Source organism: Lagopus muta, chromosome 8, assembly GCF_023343835.1.
Source record: "Lagopus muta isolate bLagMut1 chromosome 8, bLagMut1 primary, whole genome shotgun sequence".
NCBI classification, from domain to species: Eukaryota; Metazoa; Chordata; class Aves; order Galliformes; family Phasianidae; genus Lagopus; species Lagopus muta.
The window spans coordinates 13,095,340-13,110,601 of NC_064440.1; the positions used below are offsets into that span (position 1 = coordinate 13,095,340).

Sequence of the window (15,262 nt, forward strand, 5' to 3'; positions counted from 1 at the left end):
CCTGTTCCAAAGCATCACCACTCTTTCTATATATATTTTTTTTAGGAATATTTTTTTCCTAATATCCAACCTGAACCTTCTCTAGAGCAGCTTAAGGCCATTCCCCCTTGTCTTATCTTGTACCTAGAAGGTCTGCCCAGGATTCATGCTTCCTACTATAGTAATAGCTGTATCTAGGATGCATAGAGGCTGAGGACAGGTGCAGGCTGTGGCCCTGAACACTGGCTTTCATCAGTGTCAGAACAAGTTGATCCAACAGAATAAGGAAGTTTGGTATAATTTCACTAATTTTGCTGAGAATTTTGGTTGTAAAATATTACATCTATAGCATTTGGGGGGTTAACAATATATATTTCACTTCCATATTAGTATCATGTAATTAAAAGTCAGAAAACGGATGTTTATAATAAAATGAAAGAGCTGAAACAGGAAAATAAACAGAACAGGAGTTAAGGAGTGGCAGAGTGATATTTTGTGCCAGTTCTTCCAAACTAAATTTTAACTTTTCATCTCAGTCCACGTTTTTGGAAGCACCAGGCAAGCCAACAAGTAGAAAACTAAACTTCTCTGTTCTCTCCAATCCAATTCATCCCCACACTGCCTTCATCATCCAGAATTCATTTGATCCAGACAGAAACGGCAAGGGAGGACCTCCATTTTGAATTTTGCCTATGCTTCCACCATTAACAGACAATTACTGTGGGCTGAGAAAGTCGTGGTTCCTGCAAAGGGACTTGGAGAATATCCGGACAGCTTTCTGAGCCTGCTCCTTTGGCTTGTAATGAACCCTTGTGCAGATCCCATGAAAAGTCCATGTTAAATGATGCTTCAGCATCAACGTGAATATAATCAAGTGTCAGAGCACAGGAATCACACTGAAGGGAGGAAGCCAGCAGGTGGAGAAGACCTTGCTGGCTGTCCGTGTGGAACTGTGTGGGATGGCCGAGTGACCCATTAGAACGCCATTTGCTTATGTGTTATTATTATTTATGATAAATGTGTGCTGTAAATCCAAGACCAGAAAAGGCTAGGCAGATGGAATATGATCCTCAGATGGCTTTTCTGGGGAGACTGAAATGTTTTTGCAGAACTAATTGCTTCATATGTAGGTTTTATTCTCCTGGCTGAAGTTAATGTCTTCTTTTAAAGTTAATAAAAAGAACTCAATTTGCTGATTGTTCTGGACTCAGCACTGGCAAAAGGAGTACTTAAGGACTCTGGAGAGGCCCAGACAATTCCTCAAAGCAGCTTGGATGCTAAGTAGTGACAAGCAAGGTGTTCCCTGCCTGCATTTTAATCTCCTTTCCAGTGGATCCTGTCACACTGCGTGTCTTGGGTATCCCCATAAATGTCTGTAGGGAAGAGATTACAATTGGCAGCCACCTGCAGCAGGCCTTGGGGCTTGGGCAGTGAGACAGCAGAGCACATACATAAGCCAAATCAGCTATAAGCAGGAACAAGACAAGCTACAGTGCCACAGCAGAACTGAACACCCAGCCTAGACTCACATAGCCTGGTGTGCTGCGTGCAGCCTCATCACACCTTCCATTTCACAGGTCAGCCCAAACGCCAAGAGCAAGAGAACACACCAGCATCCCCTTCATAGTCCTGGTTATGCGAGCCACTCCTACTTCTGGTCCATAGCCTGATGTCCAGAGGGTGTGCTCCTCACAACACATATTGCCTTTCTAGCCAGAAAGAAAATAAATCCCTTGCCCAACACATACCTGAAAGAAATCTCCAGTGAAATGACACAAAGCAGCTCAGTGGGTCTTCTTCTTAGGGGATACTGGGTCAATCACCAACACTGGCTTTAGATGCCAAGATTTCACTCCAAAATAAGCATAGATAGTAGGGAATGGTGGTCCCTTAAGTTAATCTTAAATGACCGTGATAGGAAATTAAAAGCAGGATCAGTGATGATTCAGTGATGTGACAGGAGAACTTTCAATAGGCACCCGTGACTTTCCCAGCACCCCAACCCTTTGGTGCCTTTTCCCTGGGGTGCCACACAGAGCCATTCGGGTGACAATTTGCAGTGACCTGCCTGCAGCATAGCCATGGGGTCAGAAAGACCTGGAGGCAAAGGCTAAAGCAGCAAACACAGCGTGACTGAAGCAGTGGCAGGGTATGCTCCACTCCACCACTGCTGCATCCTTACACCAGCTTCAGCCGCTGCACGTAGAGGACCTCTGATGATTAAAGTGGTGTGGAGCCTACAGCTTCATGCACAGATATCACTAGAGTAAAGCAGTGGCTTACCCACTAGGGGAAACCTTAGCAGGAGGAAAAGGAAATTGCTTGAAATTTGGGCTGCTTGCAACACCACTCCGCTCCAAACATTGGAAGGGTCAATTCCTCTCCTAGTGCTGAATACAAGGAATTCAGCTCTGACGCTGAGCTTAATTAAATAGAAATATGAAGCAAGAAACAAAAGCCAATTAGATAAAAATGCAGAGTTACAGGATGTGAATGCTGATTAACCTAATAATAGACAATAATGCTAGTAAAGGAAGTTAAATGGTTTGTTTAATGGATGGGATGATCTACAATATATAATATACAAAGTACTTAACAGTAAACATTTAATTGCCAACTTCAGATGCATTTTTCTTTACTGTGCAGAAAAAATGCATTTTGTATAAGCATTACTGGCTAGGAGCAAATTACAGCCTTGAAAAAAAAATGTTTGTCATGTAAAAAAGAGCATCTGCTTTGCAGACACAACAGAAAGTCTGAGACACAGCTAGCAATACTGGGAGCTGTCAGACAACAGGAGGCGAAAATGGGGAGGAACAAAACAAAATACCTGTCCTCTTGCCTGGCACATCATTTACAGGGGTGGAAATGCAGCTTTCCCTGTGCCTGCCCACAGGATGGAGGGCTTGGGAGGCAGAACATGAGCCTCAGACTTACAAGATAGCTCCAGGGTCAAATTGTTGAGGTTTTAGGAAGGTTATGAAGCCAGCCTCTGGTGCGAGTTGTGGGGAAATCTCTTTGAGGGCTAAAAGTGTCTCTAGTTAGCATGATCCTTCCTCATAAGTGAAAAAGAAGCCATGGTCCAGTCAGTGGCTAAAATACCCTGCCTGCTCCCAGCATGGATACCTCAAGTGTGAACTTTTTTCAAATTTCTTCAAATTCTGTACATTTAGCATCTTCATCAGACATTTGTGACGCTTTGCATTGAGGAGTAACACTCAACAGTTTTCAGGAGTGTCACTGTGTGGCTGGATTGCTGTATACTTAAACACAGCATCTCCCTCAGCAGCAAACAGCACATTCTGCAAAATCAATAGTCAGTGCTCTAATGGAAATCTCTAATAGAAATGTACAGTGGCAACTCTGAGTGTAAGAAAGGGAAGTCGTACTGGGAGGCCTGCAAATAGACAGCCCTGCTTGATCTCAACATCTGTGAACTGGAGAAATGAGAAATTACTCCAGCCCAGAACGCAACACAAGATGTTTGTGTCACTCTTCTTGCTGGTGCAGAAGCAGCACCGCTCCCATCACATTCATTTCACACTTCAGACTGTCACATTGTGCAAACAGCGTGAAGGTGTGCAATTTAACACCTTGCACTCTCACTGGAGCTCTTCTTTCTGCCACTGCACTGCACACAGCTGGGAGGAGATCCCCTGCAAGTGGTGGGTCTTAGCCCCTGCCTTGCACGGCTGCCTGTGGACAGACTGATTCAGACCACTTAAATTTCTCAAACCAGCCTGGTTTACATGGCATCTTTATGACACTGCTCTGCCATCCCAAGGTGCCAGGCACCATAGTCCTCTAAGTCTAGAAACACAGATGGGAACTTCCAAAAACAAACAGTAGAGAGAATTGGGTGCCTGTGGTCCCTCTAGGAAAAACCTTCATCAGATGCTTAACAGCAACACATCAGAACAGCCTGCAGACCCTGCCCGCCACTCCTAGCAGCTGGCTGCCTCCCAGCCCAGCAATGAGCGATGCCAACTCCATTACCTGCACCACAGGGCCTAGGGGAGGAGGCAGCCATTAGCTGCCTGTGATGAGCTAATTAATCACGGGCATTTGCTGAATTCCTGTGCTGTTATTAATGGTTGTGTGGATTGAGGAGAGCGGGTAGGGCTCCCACACCTGCTGAAGAAGCAGTGCTGCTTTGTGAAGGGCACTACTGCACCCAGGCAGCAAACAGGACATCGTGGAGAGCTACCCCAACATCCCCCCATGGAATCATGGAGGGGCTTCCCGCTCCATCAAGGAGCATCTGGGCTCAAATCAAGTGCCACAGGGCTGAAGGACAGCTCTAGTAGCAATTTCTCCTCCATTCATGAGGGCACCACAGAGCAGCCGCACTCAGCAAGTTAGGCTACCGAGACCCCAACCTTTTTCCACACGTTTCCATGGCAACAACACCCAAGACCCGCCCGCCTGCTCCCGGGCACTAAGCCTTACCTTTCTCCATCTGTAGAGGCTTCCTTCTCCAGCTGTGCTCCCAGGGCAATGCCCAGCTCTCCTGTAGCACGTTGAGGGCTCCTTGGGGCCGACCTGAGGGCTCATGAGCCTGTCTGTGCCCCATTATGCTGCCAGCGTTTGTGCAGCTGCGGCCTGTACATGGCCGCCGACCACAGCAGCAGTCTCAGCCTCTTTCCCTCCACCTGCTGCAGGATTTGGTTCAGGTCCAACCAAGGTGAGAGGCTAAAGGCACTAAACCCTTCGAGCCGTCTGGAAATGTAGGAACCACACAAGTGCTGCCTGGCCCACTCCTCGCCCTGGCTCTGCAAATGCAGTCTGGCCCCAAGGTCTGCACACACACAAGCAAACTCAGAGCCTGGCAGTTCATTCATCATAGTACTAATTGGCACCAGTTTGCATCAGGTCACGTTCCAATCCTTGGCCAGCACTGTTTACATGCCGTGCCCTGAGTACTGCTGCACTGAGCCTGGCTGTAACAGACAGAATGGCCCCAAAACAGTTGGCTGTGAACAGTGCTTGTCCTGTCAACAAAGTTGTCTTCAGGGATTAAAACTGCATTGTCCTGGGGTTACTTGCAGTTAACAAGCAACAATCTCTCATCTTTCCGTACGCTCTCAGAGAGTGGACAGGCACTGGAACAGACTGCCCAGGGAGATTGTGGAGTCCCCAGTCGTGGAGGTGTTTAAGGAAAAGATATACGTAGTACTGAAGAACGTGATTTAATAGGCAATACTGGTGGTAAACGGAACGTTGAACTAGATGATCTTAGTGATCTTTTCCAACCTTAATGATTCTATTCAATGATTGCACTCATTCGGTGTCAGGTCCTTACAACACACCAAAACAGACTGCTGCTGGAATAGATTCATCTCTAGGTCCAGCATTATCTTTTCCATCCCACTAAATTGAACAAAATCCCAGCTTTAATGGCATCTGGGCAGACCGAGCTCTTTGAAGTCACTCCCCTCTCTGAGGAGAAAGAAGTACTAAATTGTTCTCAATTGTTTCAGAGGTAAGGAAAATGAGAGAAAGAAAGAGAGAGAGAAAGAGAGAGAGACAGAGACAGAGAAAAAGAAAAACTGACACAGGACTTAGGATGACACAAATTATATTTCTCAACATCGCCAAAAAACAAAATGGGACAAATCCATCTAGTACTTGTCACTGAAACTGGGCGTCACAGCTCTGAATACAATGGGAATTGTTCAGCTTTGTTTAAACAAAACAAGAATTAAAATAATTAATTAAAAAAAAAAAAACAACACCCAAAAACCAAACATTTCTCAGGTCGTCATGGTTAAATCCAGAGAATGAATGGAAGGAAGGAAAAGAGATTGCCAGTACATTGCCAAAGTCATTGCAATTTAATTCAGTTAAAGAGAAGCAATAAGCCCAGAAGTGCATCTGGCAAGATTCATGTAAGGACCATCTACATGAAATGCAGACTAGGGACAGGAATAGTAGAATACACTGTAAAACACATGAAGGAATTATAGCTCTGAGACACATCGAAATACAAGCTTATACAGATCAGTCTTAACAGCTGTAGTTTCTCCACTTATTTCCATAAATATAATTTCTGAAATGACCTTCTAATTCTCAGCTTCCATGTGCTAGCACCTGTGCCAGCTGTGGCAAGAAATAGCTTCCTTTGGCAGCCCAGAGAAGAAAAGCTTTTGCTAGTTTTCCTGCTATCAGCATTATCAAGCTGCACTGCACAGGATTTGCTGACAGACACGAGTTTGTGCATCTTCTAATTCTGTGCTTCAGGCTGGTGGGAAATGCCCTACACTAACATCATCCTCATAGAGAGAAGGAAGAGGTCGGGAAGCATTCTAACTGAAGTCAAGAGGACCACCGCACCCCAATATTTGTGGTAATTTTGCTCTCATCTATTTTGTAGTGTTTCTGCCAACTGCACCTCAAGGTCAGACTATGAGTAGGGTCAACAGTAAGGGAGCAGAAGGTGCCTTGGGCCTTTTCCCTTCAAAACACCATTGCAAAACTAAACTGAGTTAACACCTGATTCCAGGCAGAAAAATGGAGCCCTTCCAATGCTCCAGGCTATAAAAGAAAGACCCCTTTGACCTGGGGCTGTTTACCTTGGCTGCAGTCTTTGGACATTTCAATAGGAAAGTGTACTGCACCTGTGAACAGGAAAAACAGAGCCAGTGACTGGCAAACAGATCACTCTGGGCACCTGGAATGAAGCCTGTGCAATCCTGTTTAATGCATGACCTCCACAGTCAAGAAATGCAAAGGTGGTAAAAGCAGGCAGCTGAGGAATGCCCACGGAAAGCAACACAGAGCACGTAGGAGTCCCATGTGGAACAATACATTCATTGTTACCCTGGGACCTCCTTCCCTAACTCTATCTAGTAAATGTCTATTACTGTTGTTGCTGAAAGAGAGAAAAAAGGAGAAAGAATAATGCCTTATTTCTCGTATCACTTGGGCAAGTGAGAATTCCTGCTGCACAATCAGGTTAGGCTCAAATTGGAGAAATGTTATAAATCTAAAGTCAGAAGTCTATGTCCAAACTGAGACTGACAGAGCAAGAATGTCTAAATCAAGTTACAATACCAGTCAATGGCAAGGGCTGAAAGATGCTTTTATTGTTCACACAGTAAAACAATCCAGTGGAAGATTATTAGATGGGGAAACAGCAGCTTTGTTGGGATGAATACCAGGTAATCCTTGAAATGTGTCCAGTGTACCTGTCATTGGAGCAGTACTGGGCAATAGGCTTCTTTGGGGTCTCTTCAGTGGACAATGCATTCACCAAAAACAGAAATAAGGGTTAACTGAAACTATTTGTCAGACTACGAAAAAAGGCAAAGGCAAAAAGGCTATAAACAATAAAACATTTTTCTTTCAGCATTTTCAGAACAAGTTTCACATTTGTGCCTCAAATCAACTTTTTATAGCCCAAGTCATAACGTTTTTAAAAAAAGTGAAAAAGCAACCCTAAAAATGAAATGCTTCATTTTGGTTTGAAAGGATTTTTTTTTTTCTTAATGTTTTGATTTTTCTCTTTTTCATTTCAATGAGAAAATGAAAACAAAGTAAACTTGTCTCAGGTCACCCTTGCAGCTTCAGGCCACCCTTACAATGTTTTTCCCCAGATTTTTCAGTTCAGCCTGCAAACTGAAAAACCATTTGTGGGCACAGCCTACTTTGGGAGTTTACTGTCCTTCTTGCTATTTAAATCAGTCCTAAGACAAAGGAAAATGGGAATTTTATTTCACCAGGTAATGCTAGCCAAAAATCAAAGTATTTAGCAGATTAAAAAAAAAAAAACAATCCTGAAAATCGGAGGAGATGTGCCTGTTTATGGGCTGAACATAACCCAGGAGACAAAGAGATGATTCCAAAGAATACTGCCATCTACAAGCTTCTTGCTATGCCACCCTACTCTCATATAAGGCAATTTACAACCTGTGGGCCCAATCCTGCATTTTTAGAATCTGTGATGGGATACTGCAAGCACAGCAAAATCTAGGTAGCTCACACTATGTGCTCTGAGCAAGGGGAGGGGGGGGAGGCATGAGGGTTGTGGGTGCAAGGAAGCAAATGGAGAAAGATGCACCGTCCTCTCCACTAGCAATACTTGAGCATCAATCACGTGACCTGAAAACAACATCCCTTCTTTGCAGAGTGTTACCACTTCTGCAGGGATAATACAGTACTGGATAGTTGCTTTGCAAGCTCAATTAAAAGAAAAGGCCTTACAAGGATTTCTGTTGGGACAGTCATCTGGTTCAAACACAGCAGAAGACAACATCAACAACAGCAAAAAACCCACAATAAATTAGATATCAGCACAGCTTTCTAAGTGTTCTAGAACAATTACTTGCAAGACAAAAAAAAAAAAATCACAGCTCTGGTACTTAGAATCTTGTCTTTTTTTAAAAAACAATAATCCACAGGTTTTGCATAAAAATAAACATTTTAAGCTGACGTCGTTATGTTAATTGGATCAACCCGCTTTTTTTTATATATATATATTTCTATGTATATTTAAATGTATATCTTTCTTCTATGAATATTCTTTAAAGGAGTAATGAGAGTCACTAATGCATAAAAATAGATACTTTGGAAAGAAAAAGTAATAATAATAACGACAACCCTGGTGAAAAAAAACCAATAATCCAAATAGCGCAGTATTCTAAAGCAATGGCTCACCATACTGCCACTTGTGGAGTCCAGTCCTTCTGTATTGCGTGCAATTACTCTTAAGTACTACTGGGGATTTAACAGCGGTGAGAAACAAAAATTCCTCAAGTTTATTTAAAAAAAAAAAAAAAGTAGTTGAGATGGAGTTGGATATACAGGGAGATTTTGATGCTTGTTATATTGCTGTAAAAGAACTAACACAATTATCTTCAGAGGAGAAAGTAGAAAGAACTCTGGCAATTTTTGCATTTACAGCAATATAGTTTTGATCAAAATCTGACCCTTTGCTCTGAATTAAAGCTTAAAAAATAAACAAAACAAAAGCATTTGCTCTACAATGTATTTTTGCTTTTTTTTCTGTTGTCCTACAAGTAATTAAAGCAGATGAGAAAAGGTGGGATTTTCAGTAGTGTGTGTCAGCACCCTGCACATCTCTGACAAAAGCCAGCTCCTAATAAGATTATTTCCATGAGTGATCCTGTCCCTTTACAGCAGGAGTTAACCTTACTGTTAAAAATCCCTCCAAGGCAAAAAGATTGTGGAGTAGGAAGGGTGGGAAGCCATTAAAAAAAGAAGAGATAATAGCCTGACCTGCTTGCCAGCTGCATCAGTATTCAAGTAAAGTTTAAAGTACCTTTGTTGGACTTCAGAGTCTCGGAGGGTCAGACCAGCTTACTTTAACAAGTATAATATGCACTTTGAAACAGCTTTGTCATCTGCTTGTTTAAACTAAAAAACAAAACTCAAAAACAAACAGGAGCATAGGAAAGGTCTCAGCATCAGCATTAGACTGCAGAGTGTCCTCTTGACACTGACACTTTGATATTCTTGCCTTCCTCTTCTAATGCATTAAAATATCAAGAAGTCATGCAGTCGTTTTTAAATGAGTATTTTGAGAGTCCAGTTTTCTTAGAGGTTAACTTCATCACCAGCACAGCACTGGAGAAAGCAGATCTAACAATAGTTCACTGACAGAAATCTTCAAAGGAAAGTAAAAAAAAATATATCATTCCACAGATAACAATGCCAATTAAAAACACAGAAAGCAAATGGTTTTTCCTCAGTGTTTTTTCTCTTAAGACATCCTTTCAGAAGAATATTTTTCTTTAAATTTTCTTTAAAAACACATTTTCCTTTCAGATTTGAGTGCTATCTTCCATCTACACGAATTTAAACTCTTCTGAAAGTGCCTACAGGGCTTGTAGGGGCAGGGCATCATTCCCATCAGGTAGATGGCATCTGCTCATTTTGTCTTGTTTGTCCTCTTCAATTCCTCCATTCCCTTTAGCTCTCACAGGCCAATACACTACTGTGAGAATTTAGATGCTTGCAGTTGAAAGAACTTTGGACTGAGCACAGCTTGACACATTTCACCTCCATGTCATTACCACATAGTTTCTCCTTTCTCTACACATATAAAATTAGTTTGCATAACACTGTCTTAAAGGAAGAAAATAAAATACGCACACATACATTGTATTGGTGAACACTATACACTAAATATTTTTTTCAACAGCATCACAGGAAGTTTGGCCTACTGTAGGTTGATCTTGTGGGGAAGGCTGAATTTTTCTAGTTGCCATGCAAGCCACCTTCAAGACGAAACAGGTGAACCCACCCAAGAGCAAAAGCTCTCAAGCCAACAGACAAACGCTGCCTTTCCAGGGGCTGGACTGACATCACGCCAATTCAGTCAATGCAGCATTTAAAGAACCACACTGAGTTGCTTCTGTGTCAGTCCTCTGAATTCAAATGCTGTTAAACCGAAGGAGGAAGAGCGTAATTGGTCTGCCTTAGTAGTAGTAGTATTTATATATTTTGATAACGCTTTGAATTGCAATTTACTTCTGAAACCTTGCCCTTTGAAAAGCACACACCCTTTAAGTTGACAATTTTTTCAGGCTTCTGTTCCTTTAAAATTCTCTTTGTTTTTACTGCTCTTTTTCAATTATCTACCAGAAAACTTGCTTTCTTCCAGCAGAAACGTGGCTGGCAGGCTCATGCTTTCACTGCACCCGCTCTGTGAAATTCTCTGGGAAAACCCCTCGGCATTGGTCAAGTTCCTTATGCTGGATCCAGTCAGACTCCTTCACACCCATCAGCCATCCTTCATCCTAGAGGAGAAGACAGAGATAAGACGTTGAGGGAGAGATAAGAGTGAGGATTTTTTTTAGAGTGCAGGCCAAGGAGATGTCAAGGCACATCGAAGCCATGCTCATGGTTGGCTTGGAGAGATCCAGGTAGAGGATTGAGGAGCGGGAGATAAGTGTTTTTGTTTCCTTTTAAACAGAAAAGGCCACATTTCAAAGTCAGCACTAAAACTTGCCTGACCCAGAGCATTTGGAAGCAATGAAATGTACACAATCCACAAGTGCAATAGAAACATTTCATTATTCACATCCAGTGCAGCAGGAGACATTCTCTGGAGCAATGGGATCCAATCATCTGCCCTACCTTTCAACTACCTAAACACAATGGGTTTGATGTTCTTCATCATCAGGAAAGAAATGGGCACCTCCACAGGGCACAGGTCTTCAGAAAGACCCATTTTCTGGTGCTCTGGAAGTGCTCATCTTCTGCTCCTCTTTGAATAGCATTTGATGCAGCTTACACAACAAAACGAGTCTTGCTATAACGCAAACATGGTCTAAGAAAACTGAGAGCTGAGGAGCTCAACATCTAATCCCAAAACCCAGCAAGCTGTTGGGCTTGATGCAAAACGTGGTTGGAAGAACTCCCCATACACAAGCATCCTCCTAGCCATTAAACCCACAGACATTAAACCCAATCCTCTATAAACAGGGATGACTTTTCACTGAAGCAAAATGAGTCCTGCCTGGTAGAACCTGCTCAGGAGGAGAACCAGTCTTCCTTCCATCTCCGTGCTCTCTGCAAAGCATCCAACATTGAGATTTCTACTCAATTTGAAGAACATGAGGGAAGTGAGATATTCCAAGTGAGATGGTTGCACTGTTTGTGGCTCAGGTGTGCAGCTACCCAGTTGAACGCATGCCTTGAACTACTCCCACCTCTGCATGCCACCCACCCCTGCAACCTGCAAGTGCTCATGCATGCCATTTGCAGTGGGGCAGCCTATGCATCAAGACCACAGCATGAGGCAATGGAGCTGTATGAAGGACCACTGCCTTCAAACTTAACAGCTTGCTCTGCATCTGCTGCTCTAGGCAAAGCATACACCAGGTTCATTTAGAGCTATGTCAACACATTCAGCTTCATAACTTGCCAGAGCAGAAATACTCGGGCAACCAGATGCTCTAAGCTGTGGAAAAATGGGGCATGCTTGTATGCAGTTCACACAGTTGTTCTGACTCTCTCCTGGAACCAGCAGGAGTTACCTGTGAATTTTTGCAATGACACACACTGCCTCCCCTCAAACATATTCTTTAAAAACATACCTGCACAGTGCAGGAACAATGCAGCCCACATCAGGGGTGACCCATGGGGCATGTATTGCTTTCTACTGCCATGTTATTGCTTCTGCTCTCATGCTTGTGTGTTTCCAAGTGGCAGTAGCTCAGATCAGCCGCTGTACCTGAGTTCCCTGCTCCATGCAGGCTGCATTGGGTGCCTGCAGGCTCAGACAGCCCTTGCTGCTGCCTTAGAGTTGAGCATTCAGGGGATGTCAGGGGAATGACGTGAGTCAGGAGCCCATCTGCAGAAGCCAGCTGCAGGGGCTGCAGACAGACTGACATGCCATAAATCAGGAAGACAAACTACTAGGCAGAAGGCGCTGGGCGCAAGTGCCTGGAAGGCAGCTTCCAAGCTCACAGCACAGCAAGCACAAAAGCTCATCCATTTGCATCTAGTGTATGTGCCATACAGCATGCATCACTCCCACAGCATCAGGCTTCAAAAGGATCTCCTCAGCTACAGGGATCAGACACTGGGACCTAGATTGACTCCTGACTACTCTTAACATCATATGAAGTGCCAGATTAGAAGCACTGCTGCTCTCAATGCCTTCTGTCAAGGGAGATGACTCCAGGCCTGCTCAATGAACACAGACACCTAAGCTGCAAGATGGGGACATGGCTCACAGTCTATTATCCTAGGCTTTCTCCACCCACGTGCACAATTCATGCACATGTTAACAGCCAAGATTTTCTGGCTGGGTATGGTAAGGGTTAGGGAAATGAGCTGTAGCACGCTATATACTGTAGAGGGTTAGAGGGCTTCAGTGCAGCTACAGCATTTGTTAGCAACACTCAGAGCTCACCCTCTGCAGCCTGGAGAGTCTTGAGTTCATGGCTGTTGCACCCACATCCAGCTAGAGTGCAAACATAGGGCATTGAAAAACTCTGTTCCATAAATGCCATCTCCTACCATTGAAAGCAGAGGAGCTGCCCTTCATTTCCCATCCAAAAAGTCTTATGAGATGGAAATGCTCATAAATGCTTGTGCAGGGCAGTCCCACCCACTGAAGAGTCTTGTCTGTGGAAGGAATCACTGCTTCTTCCCATACAACCCTTCCTCACAGAGCATTCTGCGCTGTGGGAAATACCAACGTATTACAGATCCCATTTTGCAAGCAGCAGCAAGATCTCCCTCTGTAACTCACAGTCAACAGCTGAGCCACATGAATCACATCATCTTTGAACTACACTGTTCCTTTACCCCTTATGAAATCCTAATCTTGTCAAAACCGAAGAGGCAGTGACTTCTGAATCAATTGGAAGAATTCCCTTCCTTTTCCAAATGAAAATCTGAGATCTGAGCTTGATTTTTACAAAATCACCACTTCTCTCAGCCAAGATAGTAAAACTGCTGCAGTCTCTATCAGCTGGAAGCCCTCAAACATAGCAAGTGAGGAGGATTTACTTGAGGCTTTTAGAAATAGCTGAGATTAAAGAAAAAAAAACTGCCAATTAAATCCAGGCCAGAGAAGGACAGGAACCATGTTCTCTGGAGTTGGGCATCCTGCTCCAGCCTGTGGTTCTGCTGCCATCTCCTGGCCACACACTATCTTTTGGAAAACTTTGGGTGGTTCCTGCCAGCGCCACGGTCTGCACTGCAGTGGTCACAGATACTGTGCACGAAGATCAGGAGGTAAGTTTGGGCTCTGTTTGGCTCCCTGTGACGAAAGCCATTGCCTTAGCTCAGATGCCCCGAAAAGGGCAGGACACCATGGCTGCTTCGCATGCTTTATGCAGGATAATGTCTCCACTTTCCAGTCACAAGCCATCTTCCTCTGTTGCAGGAAGACAAGGACAGGAACAACTGGCTTTGCAGCCAGCTTCCAGCCACAAACTGATGACTCTGCATACAGCCAGACTGTTAGTGGAAGAAGAAGCAGCTCCAGAAATCCCTTTGGCTCATCCCAGCCCAGGCACACACCCAGTCTTGCCTGCTCACCTGCTCCTCAGGGTTCTCAAATGGAATCACAAGCACCACATCCCCAGCCTTCAGCTGCAACTCATCACTGTCGGTAGCTGTGTAATCATGCATAGCCTGGACCTGTAGCCAAAAAAAGAGGAGAGCGACACACATGTTAATACTGACCAGCACAGTCACAGGAGCATCCTGGTGACTCACTCAGCTATGCATCAGCACCTGCACATCCTTCCTTTAGATGGCTGTGTTTCCAGGTGTTCCCATGATGCAGGCCTAAGATTTGCATTCACTCAAGTGGTGCCCTGTGTTCTTTCAGCATCTGGACTTCAAGAGTATTAGAGGTCATAGCCTCCCCACTGTCACCTATGCTTACTCTCCCTGTTTGATACAAGAGCATCAGTTTGGAACTTCAAGTGATTTTCTCCTGTTGTATTTCTCTTTCTTCCATCCCGTCTACTATCAAGATCTGTGCTATAGTCTTTCTGTTTCAAGCCAAAGCCCTTCACTTCAACTACTACAATAATATGCAACTGCTATAACAAACTATAATTCCGCCCATAATCAGTCAGAATGCAATGACCCTCCTATTGTTCTCCCAAGTTTAGCCATCCTTTTGCTTTTGGTGGATTTCCCAGAAAAAGCCATATGAGAACATAACTGAAATAGAAAAAAAAAAGAATTCCTACACCAGATCAGACAAACAAAAAAGGAGGCTGTCACTTCATGGGGCATGATGCATTTGTGATGCCTTGCTACCAAGACCCTTCAATGTGACACATCCCATGGTCACACGTAGTGAATGTAGTTAAACTGTTACTGGAACTAAATCACCATGAACCTGGTGTCCCACCAGCATGCACTCACCTTGAACAGAAATCCTGGGGGCATGTCAGCTCTTTCAGAGGAGGCGCCTCCTTCCACAGTGCCATTGACAGTAGCAGGGAAAGTCTCCACAACGACAGCGGGCAGAGAGCTCTGGTAGGCAGCAGCCAGGGAAAGAAAAGGACCATTGAGAAAGGAGAATCCAAGATGGGCAGCTCACTGATCCATACTGAAGGATTCACATCAAAACTATCCATAACCCAGTTGGGAATACCAACTCCATCCAAGTTTCAGTGGGTTTTCTCAACAGTGACAAGAATACTCCAAAGGACAATAAAGACTGCTGCCCTTCTTTGCTTATGGCTGCAAAGTTCATGGAGGATTTAGAGCATTTTTCTGGGACCACACTTGCAGCATTTTCCATTTAATGCAGTCACAAAGCAGTCCTTGTAAAGTCCATGAA

The 15,262-nt window shown here is 44.0% G+C and overlaps 1 protein-coding gene across 8 annotated transcripts in view; it reads right to left on the reverse strand.

Moving 5' to 3' along the window:
* Positions 1 to 7,041: 7,041 nt before the first annotated feature.
* BIN1 (bridging integrator 1) overlaps positions 7,042 to 15,262 on the reverse strand; it is an 87,000-nt gene continuing 78,779 nt past the window's right edge. For 4 of the 8 annotated variants that reach the window (XM_048953706.1, XM_048953705.1, XM_048953704.1 and 1 more), the window contains 4 exons: positions 14,842 to 14,952; positions 13,999 to 14,100; positions 12,863 to 12,913; positions 7,042 to 10,739 (listed from right to left, as the gene is read on the reverse strand). In XM_048953706.1, the coding sequence (XP_048809663.1) occupies positions 10,632 to 10,739; positions 12,863 to 12,913; positions 13,999 to 14,100; positions 14,842 to 14,952 (372 nt within the window). In that variant the 3' untranslated portion in view covers positions 7,042 to 10,631. The remainder of the gene's footprint in view (positions 10,740 to 12,862; positions 12,914 to 13,998; positions 14,101 to 14,841; positions 14,953 to 15,262) is intronic. The other 4 variants (XM_048953707.1, XM_048953709.1, XM_048953710.1 and 1 more) reach the window with 1 other exon arrangement.